At 38.3% G+C, this 18481-nt stretch overlaps 1 protein-coding gene across 4 annotated transcripts in view; it reads right to left on the reverse strand.

Annotated features, from left to right (window-relative positions):
* Positions 1-18400, reverse strand: part of UBR3 (ubiquitin protein ligase E3 component n-recognin 3) — a 109334-nt gene extending 90934 nt beyond the window's left edge. For all 4 annotated transcript variants that reach the window (XM_048308933.1, XM_048308932.1, XM_048308931.1 and 1 more), the window contains exons 1-5: positions 17888-18400; positions 4247-4386; positions 3715-3873; positions 2556-2699; positions 1885-1934 (exon numbers count right to left, since the gene is read on the reverse strand). In XM_048308933.1, the coding sequence (XP_048164890.1) occupies positions 1885-1934; positions 2556-2699; positions 3715-3873; positions 4247-4386; positions 17888-18333 (939 nt within the window). In that variant the 5' untranslated portion in view covers positions 18334-18400. The remainder of the gene's footprint in view (positions 1-1884; positions 1935-2555; positions 2700-3714; positions 3874-4246; positions 4387-17887) is intronic.
* Positions 18401-18481: the final 81 nt, after the last annotated feature.

Genomic DNA, 18481 nt, shown 5'->3' on the forward strand with positions numbered 1-18481 from the left:
TATATTAAATGTTGCATGGATCTTTACCAACACGGGCAGTTCTAATGAAACTAGAAATAAAGATTCTTACTGGAACTAATCAAAAGAGATAAAATTAATGCAGATTAAAAAAAAGCAATCAGTATCCTTCTCCCCTAAGCAAAAGTCATGTTTTACTTCGAAACTTCTCTGGAATGATAAAGAACCTGAATCTCAAGAAATTACTATTCTGCCTTGAGGAAGAAGATTGTTCATACTTTAAGGACTGACCACAAGAATGGTGTAAATGAAAGGTCTGATTTTTCCTATCCATTCATTACCTCCATCTGAAAATTTGTTTTAAGACAGACACACATTTGAACACTTAGGCATCCTGTGGTCTTTGTGAACACAGGGTACTTTGGTACTTCAATCAGGAATGAGTCAGTAAGTTCTCAGGATGTTGCCACTGCCCAGTCCCCTATCAGAGGGGCCAAGTATTCTCAAGAAAAAAATCAGACTTCCTGGGATGTTACTATGAACTGCAGGACCCTGCACTTTAACTTTCTTTCTCTGAAAAATGCATCAGTGAAGAAAGTTAATTTTTTATTTTGTAATCTTTTTCTTAATCATGATCTGCTTGACAAATGCGAATTACTGAAAAGGAAGTCCACTCCTTTCACTCAAAAGTCAAAATAGACTGTGCAGGTGGATAGATGAAATGCTTATTAGAAAAATGTTCCTCTCCGCTGTACTCCCATGTGAGCTACAAAGGGCTTTTACAGGTTTTTTTTAATACCTTATTATATTCTCTTAGAGCAGAGTAATATTATGTTATAATTTAGAAATGTGGCAAAAGTACACTTTTAACTGGATTTTCTTCCTCCGGTATTCAAAATTAATCTAGAAAGGTTAAAAATGTTCTTTCTTACCAAGATCTAATTAGTAGCATTGTTTCACAGTTGGAACACTAGATTACAAAATTTACATAGACTACAAATCAGAGCAGTGCTTCTGCAGGGAACTAAACACCTTGAAAAGTTTTGCAGAGTTCAGTATTTAGTTTTACTTCTACAGTAGTAGATGGTTCCAAGCAAAAAACTAATCTGAAGGATGGCTGTTATTTCTCATGTTTTCCTTTCCGCAAAAGGAGAAAAAAGGCCCGCTCTAAACCTGTCCAGCAATTTAAGAAGATTTTATGTTCCAAGGAATCAAATAAAACACAGTCCATGAACACTTTTGCCACACTGAGGAATAAAAGTTTTTATATTGGATAACTCTTTACATTATTTAAAGTTTGTTATGTTACCCTACCAGAGCGTCTGCTAAGGCTTACTGGTTGAAATTAGGTTTTAAAAAATTGAGAAAAAAAGATGAGAATAAATTGATAACGTTACTCTACCAGAATTTAACCTTCCTCATTAAATTCCACTTATTTATTAAAGCTCAACCTAAAATGAGATTCTCTCCTTTCTACTCCCACTCCATGTGTTTGGTAAGTAAGGTCAAGTCTACACATGGGAATTCATCTACAAAGAAATTCTCACTGCTGCTATCACCAGTTCAGCTGGATTCTCAAGTGCCAAAACCTGCTAACACCACTCACAGCATTACATGCTCTAAGTTTGTTTTAATCAAGTCCAATTTACTTGATAGTGACTTCTGGAATACCTACACAGGTTTCTTCTCCATTACATACATAAATTAAACTGGAACAGCATTAGCAAAAACCAAGAAGTTATTTCAAGAGGTCCCTACCAAATCAAAAGCATGAGATCTGTTCCTTTAAACCTCCATTATTCCTAATTACTAAAATGGGGATAACGTATGGCAGAGAGAAGACTGAAGTTTTGTGGGATTTGGCTGCAAGCATTCTCTCCCTTTGATATTCTGTTGCAGTTCATTACAGTCTTTAAAAAGTCTCACCTCATCTGAAGAATCCCCTTGTCCCGATGTTGCCGTAGCACCTGTCAAACCTTTTGAAATAAAGAAGTTCAGAGATTCTTTTCATAAGTCTTATACTGAAAAGACTGTATTTTAAGATACTTAATGAGCCAGTATGAGATGGAACACTACATTAATTTACTTTAAAAGATACACAGCAGTTAACTGAGAAATTAAGAGTAAGATTTCTAAGCAATACAAAATCAGAGATTTGCAAGTATATTCCTTTGTAGAACTTCAATGCACTGCGTTAACAAAGGAGCATTCTTTCAGAAATTGAAAAAAAACCCTGATGGACTTTAGTGATCAAAAAAAAAAAAAAATCTACAGAACCTTTATAAGAAGAGGTGCTGAGGATTGATAATCACTTCATTGCAGTGGCAAAATTCCACTATGAGCAATTTCATCTTGCCTACTCAAATTCCACTAATATTACGACTGGAAAAATGGTGCTTAGCAGATCAGCAACAGGAAGTTAACATGTTTAGCTTTGCTGATAGAAGTAAGAGTCCTGCAGTATGGTAGTGCAATAAATTACAGGTAATTCCCTACGTTTCATTAAGATTAGCTTTTTTTTAAAAATAAACCTAAAGCAGTTCATATAAAACCCATCAGTAATCAAGTCTTCTCTTAAAATATTTTTCTGCACAAACCTTGAACAGATAATGTGCTAGTTCCAGCTCCTTGTTCCTGCATACCACACGCAATTTTATCCTCAGGAAATGCCAGTCCAGAGCCTTTCAAAGCAATGAGGTACTTCTCATGACTTTTCTTTGCACATGTATTCTCTCCAACACCTTGAATACATACATAAAACAGTATTAAACCACAAAAGCACCTCCTTGGCTCGTATACTTCATACTCTATGCAAGCAATCTAAAAAATGGTCCACAATGTTTTAATTTAATAACACATATTCTCCATTCCAAGAGTGCAGATAAGCATGTCTTACTTTCAATTTCCTTTCCATATTTCTGTATCAGGAAATCCATCACATATAGGAAAGAGAAGTAATTAAATTACTCCCATTCAAATATTATAACAGGAGAGAAAAAGGAAGGAAAGAATAAAGAGAACTGTACCTGAGGCAACTTTACTAAGTGTTTCTCCTTTCAAATAAAGATTTGGAGATTGCCTGTTCTTTAACTAGCTGCTGCCCAAGCCAGTTATGGCAACTTAAAACTACAGTAATTACTGTTTGCTCTGTATCTATGCAAAGGACTCTTAATCACAAGAAAATAACATGGAGCTAATTTATGCTAGGGATTTGGGGTTAGTTGTGACTGGCCAACATTTTCAGATTCATTGTGATTTGGTACAAGATGGAATAAATAAAGAAGCAGGGAGTAATGTTTAAGAAAAAAAGATGAAAAAGGCTTTGCACAGAAATGCAGGACAGACAATGGCCTTTTGCCATTCAGGTCTCCTCCAGGAACCTCTGTGAGAGCAGATCCCAAAATAAGTTTGAATAACCTTGTTATGCCTAACTTGGAAGTACTTGTTTCACATCACCATGTTCATGTCACTTTGAAGAGAATGGGTTTCTTATAAAAGCTTTTCTGAAAGGATGTTCTTTATACATTTATTTGGGACACAGATCAGATGTTTGCTCTCACGGGTCTTAATAACAAATGTTTCTAGTCACTCCTGAAGCTCACCTTCCTATCAACATAATATCCTTAAAAATATGGATTTTTTCTGTGTTTTGAGATGCCAAATAAAAACATGAAGAAACTGAAGTTATAAACAAAACTTATGCCCTTAATTCTTCACAGTTTGAAAATTTAATTATTAGAAATAACACAAACATACCAGAGCTAAGATCTTTGTAGAACTGCTGGCTAGTTAAAACCTGGGTAAGAACTGATCTCATTGCACCTCCCATTTTGGTCAAGTCTTCTAGGAAGGAAACATGAGGCTCCAAAACCTGGAGGATTTTATGAAGGTCTTTCTCTGATGGCAGATCAAGAGCTGAAAACCACAATAAAACAACTTTTGGTGTAGATGTAATACAATTTACCCAAGACCATCACAAGCAGAACAGTTACGACCACCACAAACGAAAATAATTTTTATATTCATAATGCTCTAAAGCTCACACATACAAATTTCAAACTATACCTGATTTCATTTTCTGGAGGAGCTCAGCACAATGCTAGGTAACCCTTAAAACATACTTAAGCATGCCGACACCTAGTCAGGCTGTAATTTTGTTAGGAAGAGAGGCACAAAACACAATGACATAAACTATGGATAGCATACATGTACTGTGTCTTCATAGACTGCAAAGCAAGAGATAACAGCATGGTAAGATATGCTAGGTACATGCAAATTCAAAACATACCAGGCTCATTATATCCCTCTCTTAAGTGCTGAATCAGACTAAAGATGAACTGTGGAAGAACTAATTCTGACATCATCAACAAGTCTTTCGGGACACATGGAACATTTGAATTTGATTTAATACGGTGTCTTTTACAAAACCTGTAACAGATGAGAAAAATGTTAGCCAAGCAGAGCTCAGCAGTGTCAACATATACTAAGAATACCATTACTTTTTCCATTTTTCAGAGAGTATATGCTTTTACATTAAAGGTGGTATAGAAATGGTATTCTGAAATTCCAGCTACTATATTCAAGCCCATTCTGATTCTGAGGCCAGAGAATTATAAAGGTGCCAATTTTTTTTCTGCTGCTCAAAGTTCACATATCTAACATCCCAGCTTCCCCATACATATCAGATGCATCTTCCATTGAACAATTAGAAGAACATTAACTTTCCTCTCCTTTCTGTAACATAATCAGAGGTTGGACTGATTTTTTCAAGTCCTCATTCAGACAACGACTTTTTAAAATGCCTTTTGACAATAAAAACAACCTAGAAAGGCACAAGACTTTGCAGGATCAGTGTGTATTTCAAATGTACAGCAACTAAGATTAACAAAATCCGTACAAAATAGTTTCATTTAAAAAGAAAAGAAAACATTTATTCTTTGGAAAATTCCTGCATGGTAGTAGCTGAGGCTTGGCTAACGCACAGTGATATGACGTTGAGCCAAACCCCATTAGAGCAGACAGAATGATTTCCCACTCACTTAACATGAGCCTGACTCAAGAGACACTGAATACTTTTCAGCTCCTAAGCTATTTTTAGAAAGGACATATACCAACATCAAAGAGTTATTTACCCACATCAAAAACAACAGTAACAAAGAATAGTCTAAAAATATACCACACAAGAATAAACTTTACTGGAAAGATTCACTAGATTTTACCAATAATTTTTCAACACAAAAATTCAGAAAAAAATACAGCTTTGTTTCAACGTGAAAATTGTTTTCCAAATTTATGCCATAGTTTCCAGAAGCAGCCTCCTACTTTCTAAAACTTAAGCCTTTCTTCTTTGAGGACCATTGAAGAATCACCTTCAAGAGAAGAAGGAAATAGAAGAAAGCCACAAAGCAAGTATCTGAATCAAGAAAAAAAGCCAAAAATAAAAAAAGAGGATTAAAGTCCAACAGTTAAAATGGCAATTCACAACAATGGCTAGCAAATTCACAAGATTAAAGATTAAGAGCATCTCCTTTGCTTTTACACATTAGAAATGAGACTTTTTATTAAGAAAAGGTATAGAAGGACAGTATTAGCCAGTCGATCTGCAATTTGTATATACAACTAATATATCCCTGGGAGGGAAAGGGCCTGACAGAAAGAGCTATGTGATGACTGACAACTTTCTGTTAATAATGTGCAAATAAATACTGTTTACTTTTGCCTCCCACTTCTCATACTACATTCACAGAAGTTAAGAAAAGTCATTCCATGTTCCTTGTTCAAGTACGAATAAACAGCACAATTTGCAACTGCAGGGAATTCAAAGGAGCTTGTAAAAGTCATTCACTTCTCTTTGGTCATCCACTTTTATCCTTTCCAGATACAGAAACGTGAACTGCTATAAACCACAAATGTGGCTTCATCTATGCTGAAAGATGATACTTCATGTTTTAAAAGTAATTGGTTTCCCTTTCACCACTGTCCTTATAAGAAGGGATCAAAAGTAAATAAAGACCTAAAAGACACAAAAGAAAGGAATTACTATGCAGTGTGTTCTAAAATCTTTTACAGCCCACCACCTCCCTACCCCCCCATATATTTTCCATTCTATCAAAAGATGTTTTCTCTGGTTATGATTGCAAGCTAAGGAAGCCACTGTAACAAAACACACAGGTAAATTCATTTTGAATCCCAGCTTCTACTAAGCACAAGGCTTCCTTCCACAGAAAATAAGCTCTGCTCCCCCTGAAGCCTGTGCCAACATGCCAGTTCTGAATCCATCACGACAGAATCACATAATGAGTTAGGAGGGACCTAGAAGGATCATCGAGTCCAACTCTAAAGTGAATGGCACATATGGGAACCGAACCCATGACTCTGGCATTACTAACACCATGCTCTAACCAACTGTGCTAATCTCAGGGTTTAATGGATTAATGATCCCAAATTTTACATATCCTGAAAATGAAAGTTATGAATATGTCTTGTCTTGAGATTCTCAAGAAAGCACTATTGAATTATAAAGTGTGTTTTTATTGCTATGTTAACATGGATCTTGGAAGACCAATAAAGAATCCAAATTCAATTCCCTGTAAGGAAAAGTTCTTTCACTGTTCCATGCACAAACCACAGCAGGTTCAAACAGGAAACAATTTCTAGATACCAGGGCCTAAACCTTAAAGAAGGAATACCAACATAATTTTACAAGAGGCACCATACTCTGTATTTATGGTTCAAATGCTACAGTATTTAAGTAGTACAGTCCAGAGTTCTATTGCAGTGTTATACAATTCTTCTAGAAATATTAATAAAAATGCCAGACAATGACTTGGGAGGTCTTCAGAGTCAGGACAACAGCTGTTTTAACTAAAGAAGAGACTGAACCCCAAGCTGAGATTTCATACAAGCCGTAAGAGACACCTGGACAAACTTCTCAATGGGTTACATGGTTACTGGACAAACAGCAGCCAAAGCTATTCCGCAGTCAGTTCCTTATACACTTCTGAAAGAACTTCCTTACCACAGCACCAGCTAAAGAACTGTATATCTACATAAATGTACATTTCAAAACACTTCTGAGACTATCAAAACAGGCTTTAATAGGCAACAAAAAGGAATGTTTCCCAGATCTCTCCTGGTACCATCAAGCTTCAGAAATCCACCACTTGCAGCAGGTAGAAATCCCTAACAGGGAGCAATGAAAGATGGATATAATCTAGACAAGAATTACATTTTTTCTGAAGAAGCTCAAAAATAATGATGGAGAGGAAGACTGACTAGGTAACTGACAGATCACCTTGATGTAAGATTTCTAACTTGATTTCAACATTGCAAAATACTTCTTCCAACAGGCCTGTAGTTCTTATTCACTCTTTTAGCAGCTCATATTTCTTGTACTATATACTCTTCATTGTAGATATTTTTACTACTATACTAGAATGATGTTTAAGAATGAGTGTATCAGTGAGAATGACAATTCAATAGACAGAAATATTCAAGCCCTATGTATCTGAAGGTCTAGCATGGAAGTACTAAAATACAGGTCCACATGAAGACAAAAAACAATAATCTTTTTTCCTTATTCTTCTCCAATTCAAAAGTATATTCTGGTTTTGATTTTCTATGCATTTTCCTACCCTTGAAATCACTTCTTCATAAAAAGATAAGGGTAATGTTAGTAAAAGGAGAGAATAAACAGTGAACTTTTAATTAAATAAATACTTAGGTTTAACAAAGAATCTTGTCCACATGACTTCAAATGAAATTCTGACATTTCTTATGCTGCATTAATATCTTATTTGTGAAATGCAGAACATTGCTGACATCTACATGAGTAAGGAACACCATTTGTTATAAACATAAGCAACATTAGTATCTTCTGAACAACTTACATGTCAAACTTTCCAGATTCATTTTTAGTAATTCTACTGTGAATTTCTGAAATGCATTTTAGAAGTGGCTTCAGGCAAGATTACTCCTTCCCTTTAGGCTACAGTTTGATAGCCTAGTCAAACTAGGTCAGTCCTGCCACAACTCTGTCTTCAGCCCTCTTACTAGTTCTAGCACTAGCACTTGATTGGTCCTGTGTTAAACCAGCTCAGAAGCTAAGCCAGCAGAAGTTATTTACTTACATGAATATATAAAAAGTTTCACTGGGCTGGTTTAAATCCACCAACTCTCAAACACCAGTCTCCTTGGAAATCACACTGAAATCTCTGAATCATTTTGCCATCATCCCTTTCCTTGCTCACTTGACAGGGAGCAAAACACAGAGAACAAAATAAACCAAAACCCCAAACAAAGACATGCAGGAAAATGCCATCCTGGCCAACCAGCACAACAAGTAGATACAATGCTCACTGTGGAGGTAGTTCCATCACTTCAAAGGAGAGTTTTTAAACTCCACAGTTATCACAGCAGCTGATAAAAGCCTTCAGTACCAGCCAGACCACACCTTTACAGCTTCTGAACATTTGATCAGTCCTTCATCCACTACATCCTACAGTGTCTCAAGTTTCAGCTGCATTCCAGAAACTTGACATAAGTTCATGCATACACGGATGGACTATTTTTACCCTCACTTTTCTCTATTTTGTCCCCTGCCTCCCCATGTTTAAAAGTCATTTGTTTTTAAACTGGATCATAAGACTGCCAAAAAAACCATCCTAATTTCACAGTCTTAATAGTACTACAGCACTAAGAGTACCTGACTCTGAAAGAAGCTTTTAGGGATAGGGATCTGGGAGCCAAGCAGCAGAATCCAAATGAAAACTGCTGGAAATCAATTCTTAAGCAAAGAAAGTAAAGGCTTGAGTCTTCAATGCAGTCATACCTAAACTGAGCTCTTATTTAAAACATAATATACGTTTCATATATACATATATGGCATACTCTATACCTCATGACTGACATCATGTAATGTTTCATAAAGTATTCAAATGAAGTTTTATAAATAAGAATTCAACACAAAGTTTTTAAAAAGCATGTATTCTGTCTCCACTGTAAAACTAACATACAAATACCATTCTTACACATTCTGAGTCTACAAAATAGATGGAAGATACAAGATACTTTTTGAGTGCTACAATTGTTTCTCAAGTCTTACAAACCTGTTTCATAATTTTTTATGTCCTGGCAGAGTGTTTAAATGTTTTTCCCTGCTTTTGCAGTTCAAATATCAAACCAAATCTTAATTCAGAATAAAATAAAACTTGCATGATCAGGATTAGAAAATTATCTTGATGAAAAAGGACTTTGATATATTGTAGCCTTGCTTTATGTAAATCCCCTGTCCCTAACAATAACAAACACAATGGTAACTGAAGAAATGCAAAGAAATAAACCTACCATTCCTAAAAATCAAGTTTAGCATGTTTCCCCCATACACTCTAATAACTACATTTCATTAGTTAAATTCCTTTCACTTGCAAAACAGGCTGCTGAAAGCGAATCAATGTGGTACTGACTTCAAGGCCCAAGGAATGAGTGCTCCTCTGCTCTTTACAAAAACTGCAAGCTACAGAGTTCACAGACGGAACTGAATACTTGCATTTCTGCTATTATGGACAAAGCCAACTGAAAAGATGTCAGTCTAACTTTTCTAACCAGAAAAATCTCCAAAGTAGAGACAATAGCGTCAATAGTGGAGGACAATGAAACACAGCAGAGTAATTAATGGCTTCTCAAGAAAAACAAAAAAACCCCCACCTTTAAAGGACATCTTTTGAGGCCTTAAGCTTTCATGACAAAGCTGTTTGGTCAGATTAGGAAGCTAGAAATCACAGATTGGACACTAAGAAGTTATTCCAATCCTTGCAGAATAGCAAGGCAATAACTCACTAGAAGCTCTCTTGGTGCTCAGTTCTACATTAAGTGAAGAAGCACACCAGTTCAAAGAAAAATCAGACAAAGCTGCTCTGCAGAGCATTTCTATTATTCTCTGTTAGTCCTCAGACATGAACATCCTGTACAGTAGACAAAACCCCAATGAGTTTCATTAGTATACAAGTACCCATTATCAATCAGAAACAGTAGATTTGGCAATTATGATTTTTTAATCATAAGGCCTTTTTCAAGGAAAAATTGAGTAAGAATGAGAAGGAATGGACTTCTGAGAGCTGAAGCTGAGCTATGTTTGAATGGAACCAGAAAGTTGTTTAATTTGATCATTTTGATAGCCAAGAGAGCAACTCCAGAGAGTAACACAATCCGCTGCTGCAAAAATATTCTTTAAAGAAAGGATGGGTGCTCTGGAATAAAACTACTGCACTGTAATTTTATCTAAGTACAACTTACTTTTACCTAGTTTGATTGAAAAGCCTCAATCTACAAAGAATTTGAAATATATTTGTACAATAACAGACACACAGCTAGATAGCTTACAAATTTAATACTCAATCTCATTGGTGCAGCTTTTTCAAACATCACAGAGATTGTAAAGTGAAGCTCTTACAAATTAAAAGGGCTTCAGTTACGCTATTAATGGAAATATTGAGATTCTTTAAATTATCTTAATTCATCTATTTGCATGTATGAATACAGTCTTCAACAGGAACTGCAGCCTTTTCAGTTGAGAAAAGAAACATACTTCTTAAAGGACCAGTTAAATTTAGTATTTCACTGTATTAAAGAAGGCATTGATGAGAACACTTCAAATTCAACTCTTAAAAGCAATCTTCATCAAGGTTAACATGAAAAAAGCACACAAGAAAAATATTTACATTCAAAATTCTTTCACAGCATGGAGTCTAAAGGTATCATCTTTTTTTCTTCCCTTCAACTATGGACCTAAAGATAGAGGAATTAAGATATAATGTATATGCTAATTCTGGATGCTTAACTTAATAATACTTAGAATCTGATTTTGTAGCCTTCTTAGTCTTACATAGCATTCACAAGCAGAATTACCAGCTGACTTCAGAAGTAGACCTGAAATACAAGCAGATCAGCAATTAAAATATCTGGTTCTGAGCCCTCATCAGAGCCATGTCAGCCTCGCCCTCAATCTCCCCAAACCATTGTAAGTTCATGTGCAGTCTCCCTGACCAGTTGCTTTTGGAGTCACATCAGTTATCCACCCAGAAGTACATGGACAGTACATCCATTCAAAAGAACAAAAATCAAGTTTTCAAAATAGAGTTAAAAATATTTTCTGGCTAACAGAATTTTCCCATGAGAATTTAAACAGGTCAAACATACAGCATGTAGGATTTTGACCCAAATACTTCATCTGATAAAGTTCTAAGTGACTACACAGTGCTAGACAAATGCAAAAACAACCTTCATTTCTTCAGAATTTGAGTAAGATGTGTGAATTTTAATAATAGGTATCAACTTAAGTTTAGTCCAGGTCTCCAACGGACAAGGTGCCTATATAAGTAATTAGCAGTTTTCTTACAAAGTATCTATGTGTGTCATGCCAGAGCTATTATTAGTGCAGGCACTGTGCAGAAACAAAGAGGTGCATCCTGGTGAAGGCAACAGAGTTCATTTAGTCCTAGATACTGTAATAGCCATTTGGGTATCTCTATTAATTCAATTCAATGAAAATTAATTGTTTTCAAAGCTCACTACCAGAATCCTCTACAGAGGAAGGCACCTAAGATACTATTATTTAAAATCATCTGCAGCTCTCAGATACCATTCCAGGACTTTTTTAAAAATAAAAAATTCCTGATATTCTACAAGTGATAAGGAAGTATGGCCTGAAATCTGAATCAGCCTATATGGTCATTAAGAAAGATCTAAGAGATGACAGTTCTTTAGGAACATGTTCCCTAAACATACTCCCAAAATCACGTTTGTTCCATTGCCAACAGATCCACTGACAGCTCCATGTAGATCAGATATGTACCACACAAATAACACTTCACACTGACACTGTGAACTTAGAATCCTGGGAAGATGATAGGTCCATAAAAGGTATAAAAGCAGCTTTAGAATTTGGTGGGATCAAAGTAAAGGAACTGAAAATCAACACTGGTTAGCCCAAATCTAAACAAGACTGTTTCAGAGACCTCCAAAACACAGCTCTTCTTAAACTGAATAAATACCAAGGCCAGTTACAAAGCAATAGACAAGTCATACAATAAATAAGCCAAATTTCAGGCAAGACAAGCTATAGAGCAGTCATATCTTGTGAGCTCAACCTTCACAGTACTGCTGTGCTCTTCACACCAGACTGGCCCTATCAGCAAAACCTTTGGGGTAAAGCCATCATTTAAGTTTGCTCAGTAACTAACACAGCAATAGTTCAGGCTTCTAAATATTTATAGTTCTCTATATTGATATATTTCAACATCTTACTGATGACTTTGAAACAGCTATACATTATTCCAGACATGTATAAAGTAACAATGCATCTAGTCAGGTCACAGCTCTAAAGGCAGCAATACAAAACTAGCACTTGCCTGTTAACTATTTGGAATACATCTCAGCAACTAATTAAGAGGCTGATGTAGTCCTAATTAGAGACATTCTTAAAAGAAATCAAGTCAGGCAGGTTTGAGAGCTGACTGTATGACATGACAGACTTAATCAACATGTTGATCTGCAATGTCTTTTGCTTTCCAAGGATAAGGCCTAACATGAAGCTCTAGGTAAACTACTCAGTGTTACTGTGGAATCCTATGAAGCAATACATTATACTGAGCTTTATGTCTGGGGGAGGCATGAAGGAGGACAGAGGGAATCAATTATTTATAAATGCAGGTAACTTCAAATTCTGTGGTCATTGTAAATCCCAGTAGGAATGAATAGCTGTACTTTGAATGTGGATGAACATGGTGGAGTTCTTGTTCTGCAGAGTCACATCCATCAGATATAGGTGACCATGGATTTATCCAGACTCTCATGCTAAGCTAGCAGCCACTACAGCTCGGACTTCTCTTCAGTCCCTTCTTGGTAGCCCAAAGGACTTCGAAGGCAGAAAAGCTGCATGGAGCTGACAGAGATCCTAAAAAACACCATTTGTACCAGCTCAACAATCCTGAACACATATTTTTACATGGTTTCATAAAACTCACAGACTAAACTAAAGTTGGCTACTTGTAGGTTCTCAGCCTGTTGATAAAGCATCTGTTTCACCAACCTCCTGAAGAAAGCGCCAAAAGAGCACCCTTACCTTTTTGGGGCTGCATTACCAAACCTAGCCTAAGTCCTGGAGAACTGAAAACTTCTTGGTAATTGTCAAACAAGACAGTTTAGATAGAGTCACACTGGAAGAAACAACCTTGAAGCAGCAACATGCTATATGTATGCTAAGCAGGTGATTTGCTGTTGCAAGACTCTCCATAAAATAACCACGTAATCCACTTGGTGCCAGTAAAATAATAATTGCCTGTATGTCCCTAAACACAGCCACAAGCAGATCTGACTTTTTTGATCTTAAGTGGATCCCAGCACTACAACCCAAGAAGGTAAAAGAGACCTTTCCTGATGAACATGCACAGAATGTATCCCAAGATAACTAGTAATAATAGCTTTCTCAAGAGCAAGCTTCCTTTTTTATGGTTACTCTATTTGTTAAAGTTTTCACAAGTCTAGAATATGAAAAAGTTCCTTTACTCTTACTTACTACAGATTGCAAAAGAAATAGAACATAATCTTCCATAGCTCCCAATCTCTGAAGCATCTCTGAAAAGGAATAAAAGAAAATGAAAGAATAGAATTTTATGTGGACAGAATACCCAAGGTCATCAATATTAAGTATCTACCCTCCAAAATTTAACTAAAACATTCACTAATCCTTACTGGATGTAAACATTTTAAAACACTGAAAAAAACAGAGCCGTTTATAAATAAATTAAAGCGGAAAATACCAAGCAGTTTAGAAACTAAGAATACACTTCTCATACTTGGCAGCAAGAGGAGGCAAAGAGAATAGTCCAGCCTTTTTGTAAGGGGATCACGGCAGACCCAACAGATACATCTGTCTCCAAGAGAGACGTAATGATGAAAAAAAGAAAAGAGAGAGAAGTCTGATACTACTATGTAGCTCAGACAGGATCTCTGTGAAACCTACACTGACTCAAACTTTAAGACACAGAGCTAAATGAAAAGATAAGCAGGGATCAGTAAAGACAGAACTGCAGAAAGTTTAGAGCTAGGTACCTGAATCTGTGAGTTACCTTTCTTATACCTATGGGATTTTTTACTCGATAAAGAAACAGCCACAGCTGCAAGAGGAAATGGGTAACACCTTAGTCCCTTTCATATAAGTCATAAGAGAAGGCAACACTCTAATGTCAGTGGAGCCATTGGTTGCCATAACTACCAAGAAATACACAGCCAACATCACTGCAAAAGCCTATTAAACGAAAATTTTAACCTGGCTTTTTGCCTTCCAGGATATGCAACCCTTGATGGTGGTATTATTCTTGTTGTACTGTAATGCAGCACTAAAACATCTGCTTCCCACATGATTAATTTAACAAATAAGTCAACACATGGTGAGACATGCTCTGAAACAGGACACGGTGGAACACAACAGCCAAAGTGCTGAGGCTCTCTATTATATCAGGTAATCGTCTACAGACTTAGAGGGGAATCAGAACAAGACAGCCATAGAAACAAGACGGTACTCATCAGTAACAGACTATTGACTAGTTATACTCTTACAATAACCATAAGGCATGTTGCTTTCCTCAAGCTTATTTCATAAACTATCCGTTTCATTATAATACAAGACCATCTACCAACCAAAAAACACTCCAGTCTGAATTTTCCCCTGTCCAACCGCATGGGAGTTTTTTTTAATCCAACAGATGAACTCATTTGAACTATGAGCATGTCTACTCAAAATGCTTCAGAACTGAAGATTTTGCCTTCTTCAGAACATTATTAATTACCTCTGAAGGACTCGCTAAATTTCATTTGCGAATAGCTAGATACCATATGGGAGACAACTACAAACTATTTCCACCTCCTGACATATCCGTGGATTTTAAAACCTATTCAACCTTGCCACAGGTAGAATTTTTAATACTCCCACAATCAGCTACACTTACAAACTTGAATATTTTCTGAAGTCTACACTACATTCTAGTAGATCAAACCAACTGCAATTAACTTAAACATTAAAACCACTGAAATCTACATGGAAATCAAAAGGTTCAAAAATGTGTCAATCTGATTTTTCTAAAACAAATGAGAATTACAAAAGGTACCTAAAGCAAATCAAGGTACCTAAGGCAAATCAGCATCCATCTATTATGCTATATTCCAGCTTCTTTTTATAAAGACAGAAGAAATAAAAAAAACTAATACTCAGGTATCCATATGAAGCAAATTATATATTTAATTAGTACTACAAGATTAATACACACCCATACTCATATTCCAGAGCAAACCATCTCTAGATCTACATTAGCCATCCTAAAGGCAATGAAAAGATATTCCAGGTTCCAAACTGGAGAGATTTCCTTTATAGCAGGTCAGTTAACTAAGACTTCATGAGAAGTATTTCTTCAGCTGCATCAAAAAAATAAACTCTGAATATGGAGACCAGATAACAAGAACAGACACAAAAGAATGTTACTACAATATTCATATACAGCATCTACACAAAATTTTATCTGAGCAGACAGATGGTAGATAAAGTTTGTAAGTAGGCTCCACATTTGATTCCCTTGCTATTAATAGAAGCCTAGGCTGTAGTGGCCGAGGTTATATCGGGCTAGACACACTCCAGTTTCCTAAGTCCACCATGAAGGCCTCCTAACTTTAACATGAAAAGCATTACCTTCCTAACTGTGCAGTTGATTTGTACACACAAAGTTAAAACACTATCTAAACATGCTGCATTGTAGCAATTCAACAGGTAAAATTCTCTGTGCACACATTAACGTTTTTACATTGGTTTAAGCTTAATTTACTTTGTCTTGCACAGCAAGCAAAGTTTCTAGTTCACTTAATTACAATGGCTTAACATCAGTTCTCATCTACATAAGCAGAAGTGACCTTACGTTAAATGCAGACACCCCATATGCTGTCATGTACTGTCCTCCTTGTATGTCCAAGAGGACTGGAAAATCTACTGCTCAACACTGAGTGCTGCTTCTGAACCAATCATATGTAATTCTTTATCTTTAGTGAGCAAAACTCCTGAAGGGACCTACCTCACACACAAGACAATTTACTCTCAAATTCTACCATTAAAGGTAATAAGTAGGATACATAGAAATGCGAAGATTGTTACTCTCTTGGGGTTTGCATCTGTTTACACTGCAAATTTAACAGCATTTTTTATTTCTTCTTTATTAAAACAGCTTTCTTCAAGAACAAAACTCTTTAAAATAACAAAAGACAACTGGGAAAGCTATACACTCTGGGATGAGAGCAGCATCACAAGTCATTACAATATTCAGCCTAAAGTAGTTCAATTTGTGTGCGCTCTGTTAAAATCTTGCCACTAAGAGGAGCCCTAAGTCTATTCCAAAATGAACAGTGGAAGAAGTAGCACTAATTTTTTTTCCTACTTCTCAAGATCAGGGAAGCTCTTACTTCAGTGATGCTGAGGAAAGCAGAATCATCACAGGTTGAAGAAAAACCAATAAAGAAAGAATCACTTCAGCAGTAGCCAGTTGAAACCACTGAAGATTACTGAAAACAAAAGGAGGAAAAAAATCTGCCATTGGAGGAAGTCTATCAATAAGAAAAGATTCCACCAAAAAAGAATGAATAAATGATGAAGGCAAATAGCAAGAGAAAGAAAAGGTGAGAAAAGCATAAGAAGCAAAAACTGAAGCCACCTCAAGGCCTACAGCAGAACAGTGATTACAGATGCAAAGAATCGGAGTCAAGGCAACAACATTCAAGAAACAGAAAAAGCAGAATTAATGACATCTCTTAGTAGAAGTGCAAAAAGAGAAGGAATCTTAAGATGAGTGAGTATCACTCTTAAGTGAGTGATACAGAATTACAGACTAAATTTACAAATCCAAGAAGAGAACCAAGGAAAATATTATAAAATTTCTGTATGTTCGTAGTGTTTTCTGCTAGGTATGCCACAACTTATGATTCAACAGCATACCATCTCACCCAGGCTAACACAGTCAAGACAGACTATTCCAGAAAGCTTGTCAGAAGAGAATCCTCATTCAAGCACTCCAAAGGGTTATCTAGTGAAGTGTTTAGCTTGCTGGTGAATCAATAGGCACACAAGGAGCTCCAAAAGACACTCAACTGTATAATTTGAAGTTTACTGGCTAGGTATCACCTTCCTCCAGTAACTGGTTGACTGCTCTTTCCTTTCACCATTGAGTACAGATGGGAACAAAGGAGGGTTTAATGAGGTACCCGATTCCTCTTCTTCTTACCAGGCACTTCAGTCTACTCCAGTAGGTCAGAATACAAAAGACCTTTGACTTCCACAAAACCCTGCCCTGTTGTATTCATCCAAGCGTTACTGCATTCCTTGATTTAAAGCTAAGGTGGCAAAATGAACTGCAGACCAGGAAATCACACAAAAATGGCTCCCTCTTACTCAATCTGTTCACTTTGGCTTATCTGCTCACATGCTATCCCAAAGTATTTTGACTTCACGGCTAGCTGTGTTAGGCCAAGGCTGCTAGCTGGAAGCTGACAGGTACTGCCTCCCATGCACTCTGCCTTATCAACTTCCCTGAAGGCTGGCACTCGGTGCAAGGGCAACAAGATTCGCATGAGCGTCCTAAAAAAAAGGCACGCACACATCAACAAAGCCCCTTGCCGAACCCCGGCGGACTCCTCGCTCTCAGCCCGTAGTCCGACCCGCAGCCAGGGATGGAGGGAGGAGGCCCAAGGCAGCAGGGGCCTCACTTACTGTCCTCCCGCAGGGCGGCTGCGGGCCGGGGCCGCGCTCCTGGCACAGCCCGGGCACAGCTCTGCCGCCCGCGGGGCCGCCCCCGCCGGCAGGTGCCCGCCCGCCCCGCCGCGGCCGCCCCGCGCTCACCCGGCCTCCCGCATGACGTTGCTGTCGCCGCAGTCGCAGGCGCCCCCCGCCTGGCTCCGGAACATGTTGTAGTCGTGCCCGGCGTGCTCGCCCTGGTGGAAGCACTCAGCGCACAGGCTCATGCAGGGCGAGATCCCGCACGTCCGGCACCGGTAGGCCACGAAGTTGGCGGTCCAAACCAGGCCGCACAGCGTGGCCGGGTCGTAGGCCCGCACGGCTTGCACGAAGCTGTCCCAGGGCTCCCCGCCCGACAGCAGACAGCGGCACCACTCCAGCGCCTCGCCCGCCGCCTCGCCGCCGCCCGGGCCCGCCACCGGGGCCAGCACCCGCTCCAGCAGCGCCCGCAGCTCCGCCGCCGCCGCCGCACCGCTCTCGCCGCCCAGCGCCGTCTTCAGCCGCGCCGCCGTCGCCCGCTTGTCCCTGCTGCCGGCGCCGGCCCCCGCCATGACGGGACACCAAGGGGCCGTTACGGCCGCGCCGAGCTCCGGATCCGCGATCCCTCCGCCGCCCTCGCTCCCCGCCCCGCGGCGCCGCCCTCTCGCGATAGCCGCGGCACCGGCGCCCTGCCCGCCGCCCGCGCCCCCCTCCCGACAC

This window comes from Corvus hawaiiensis, chromosome 7 (assembly GCF_020740725.1).
Source record: "Corvus hawaiiensis isolate bCorHaw1 chromosome 7, bCorHaw1.pri.cur, whole genome shotgun sequence".
In the NCBI taxonomy this organism is placed as follows: Eukaryota; Metazoa; Chordata; class Aves; order Passeriformes; family Corvidae; genus Corvus; species Corvus hawaiiensis.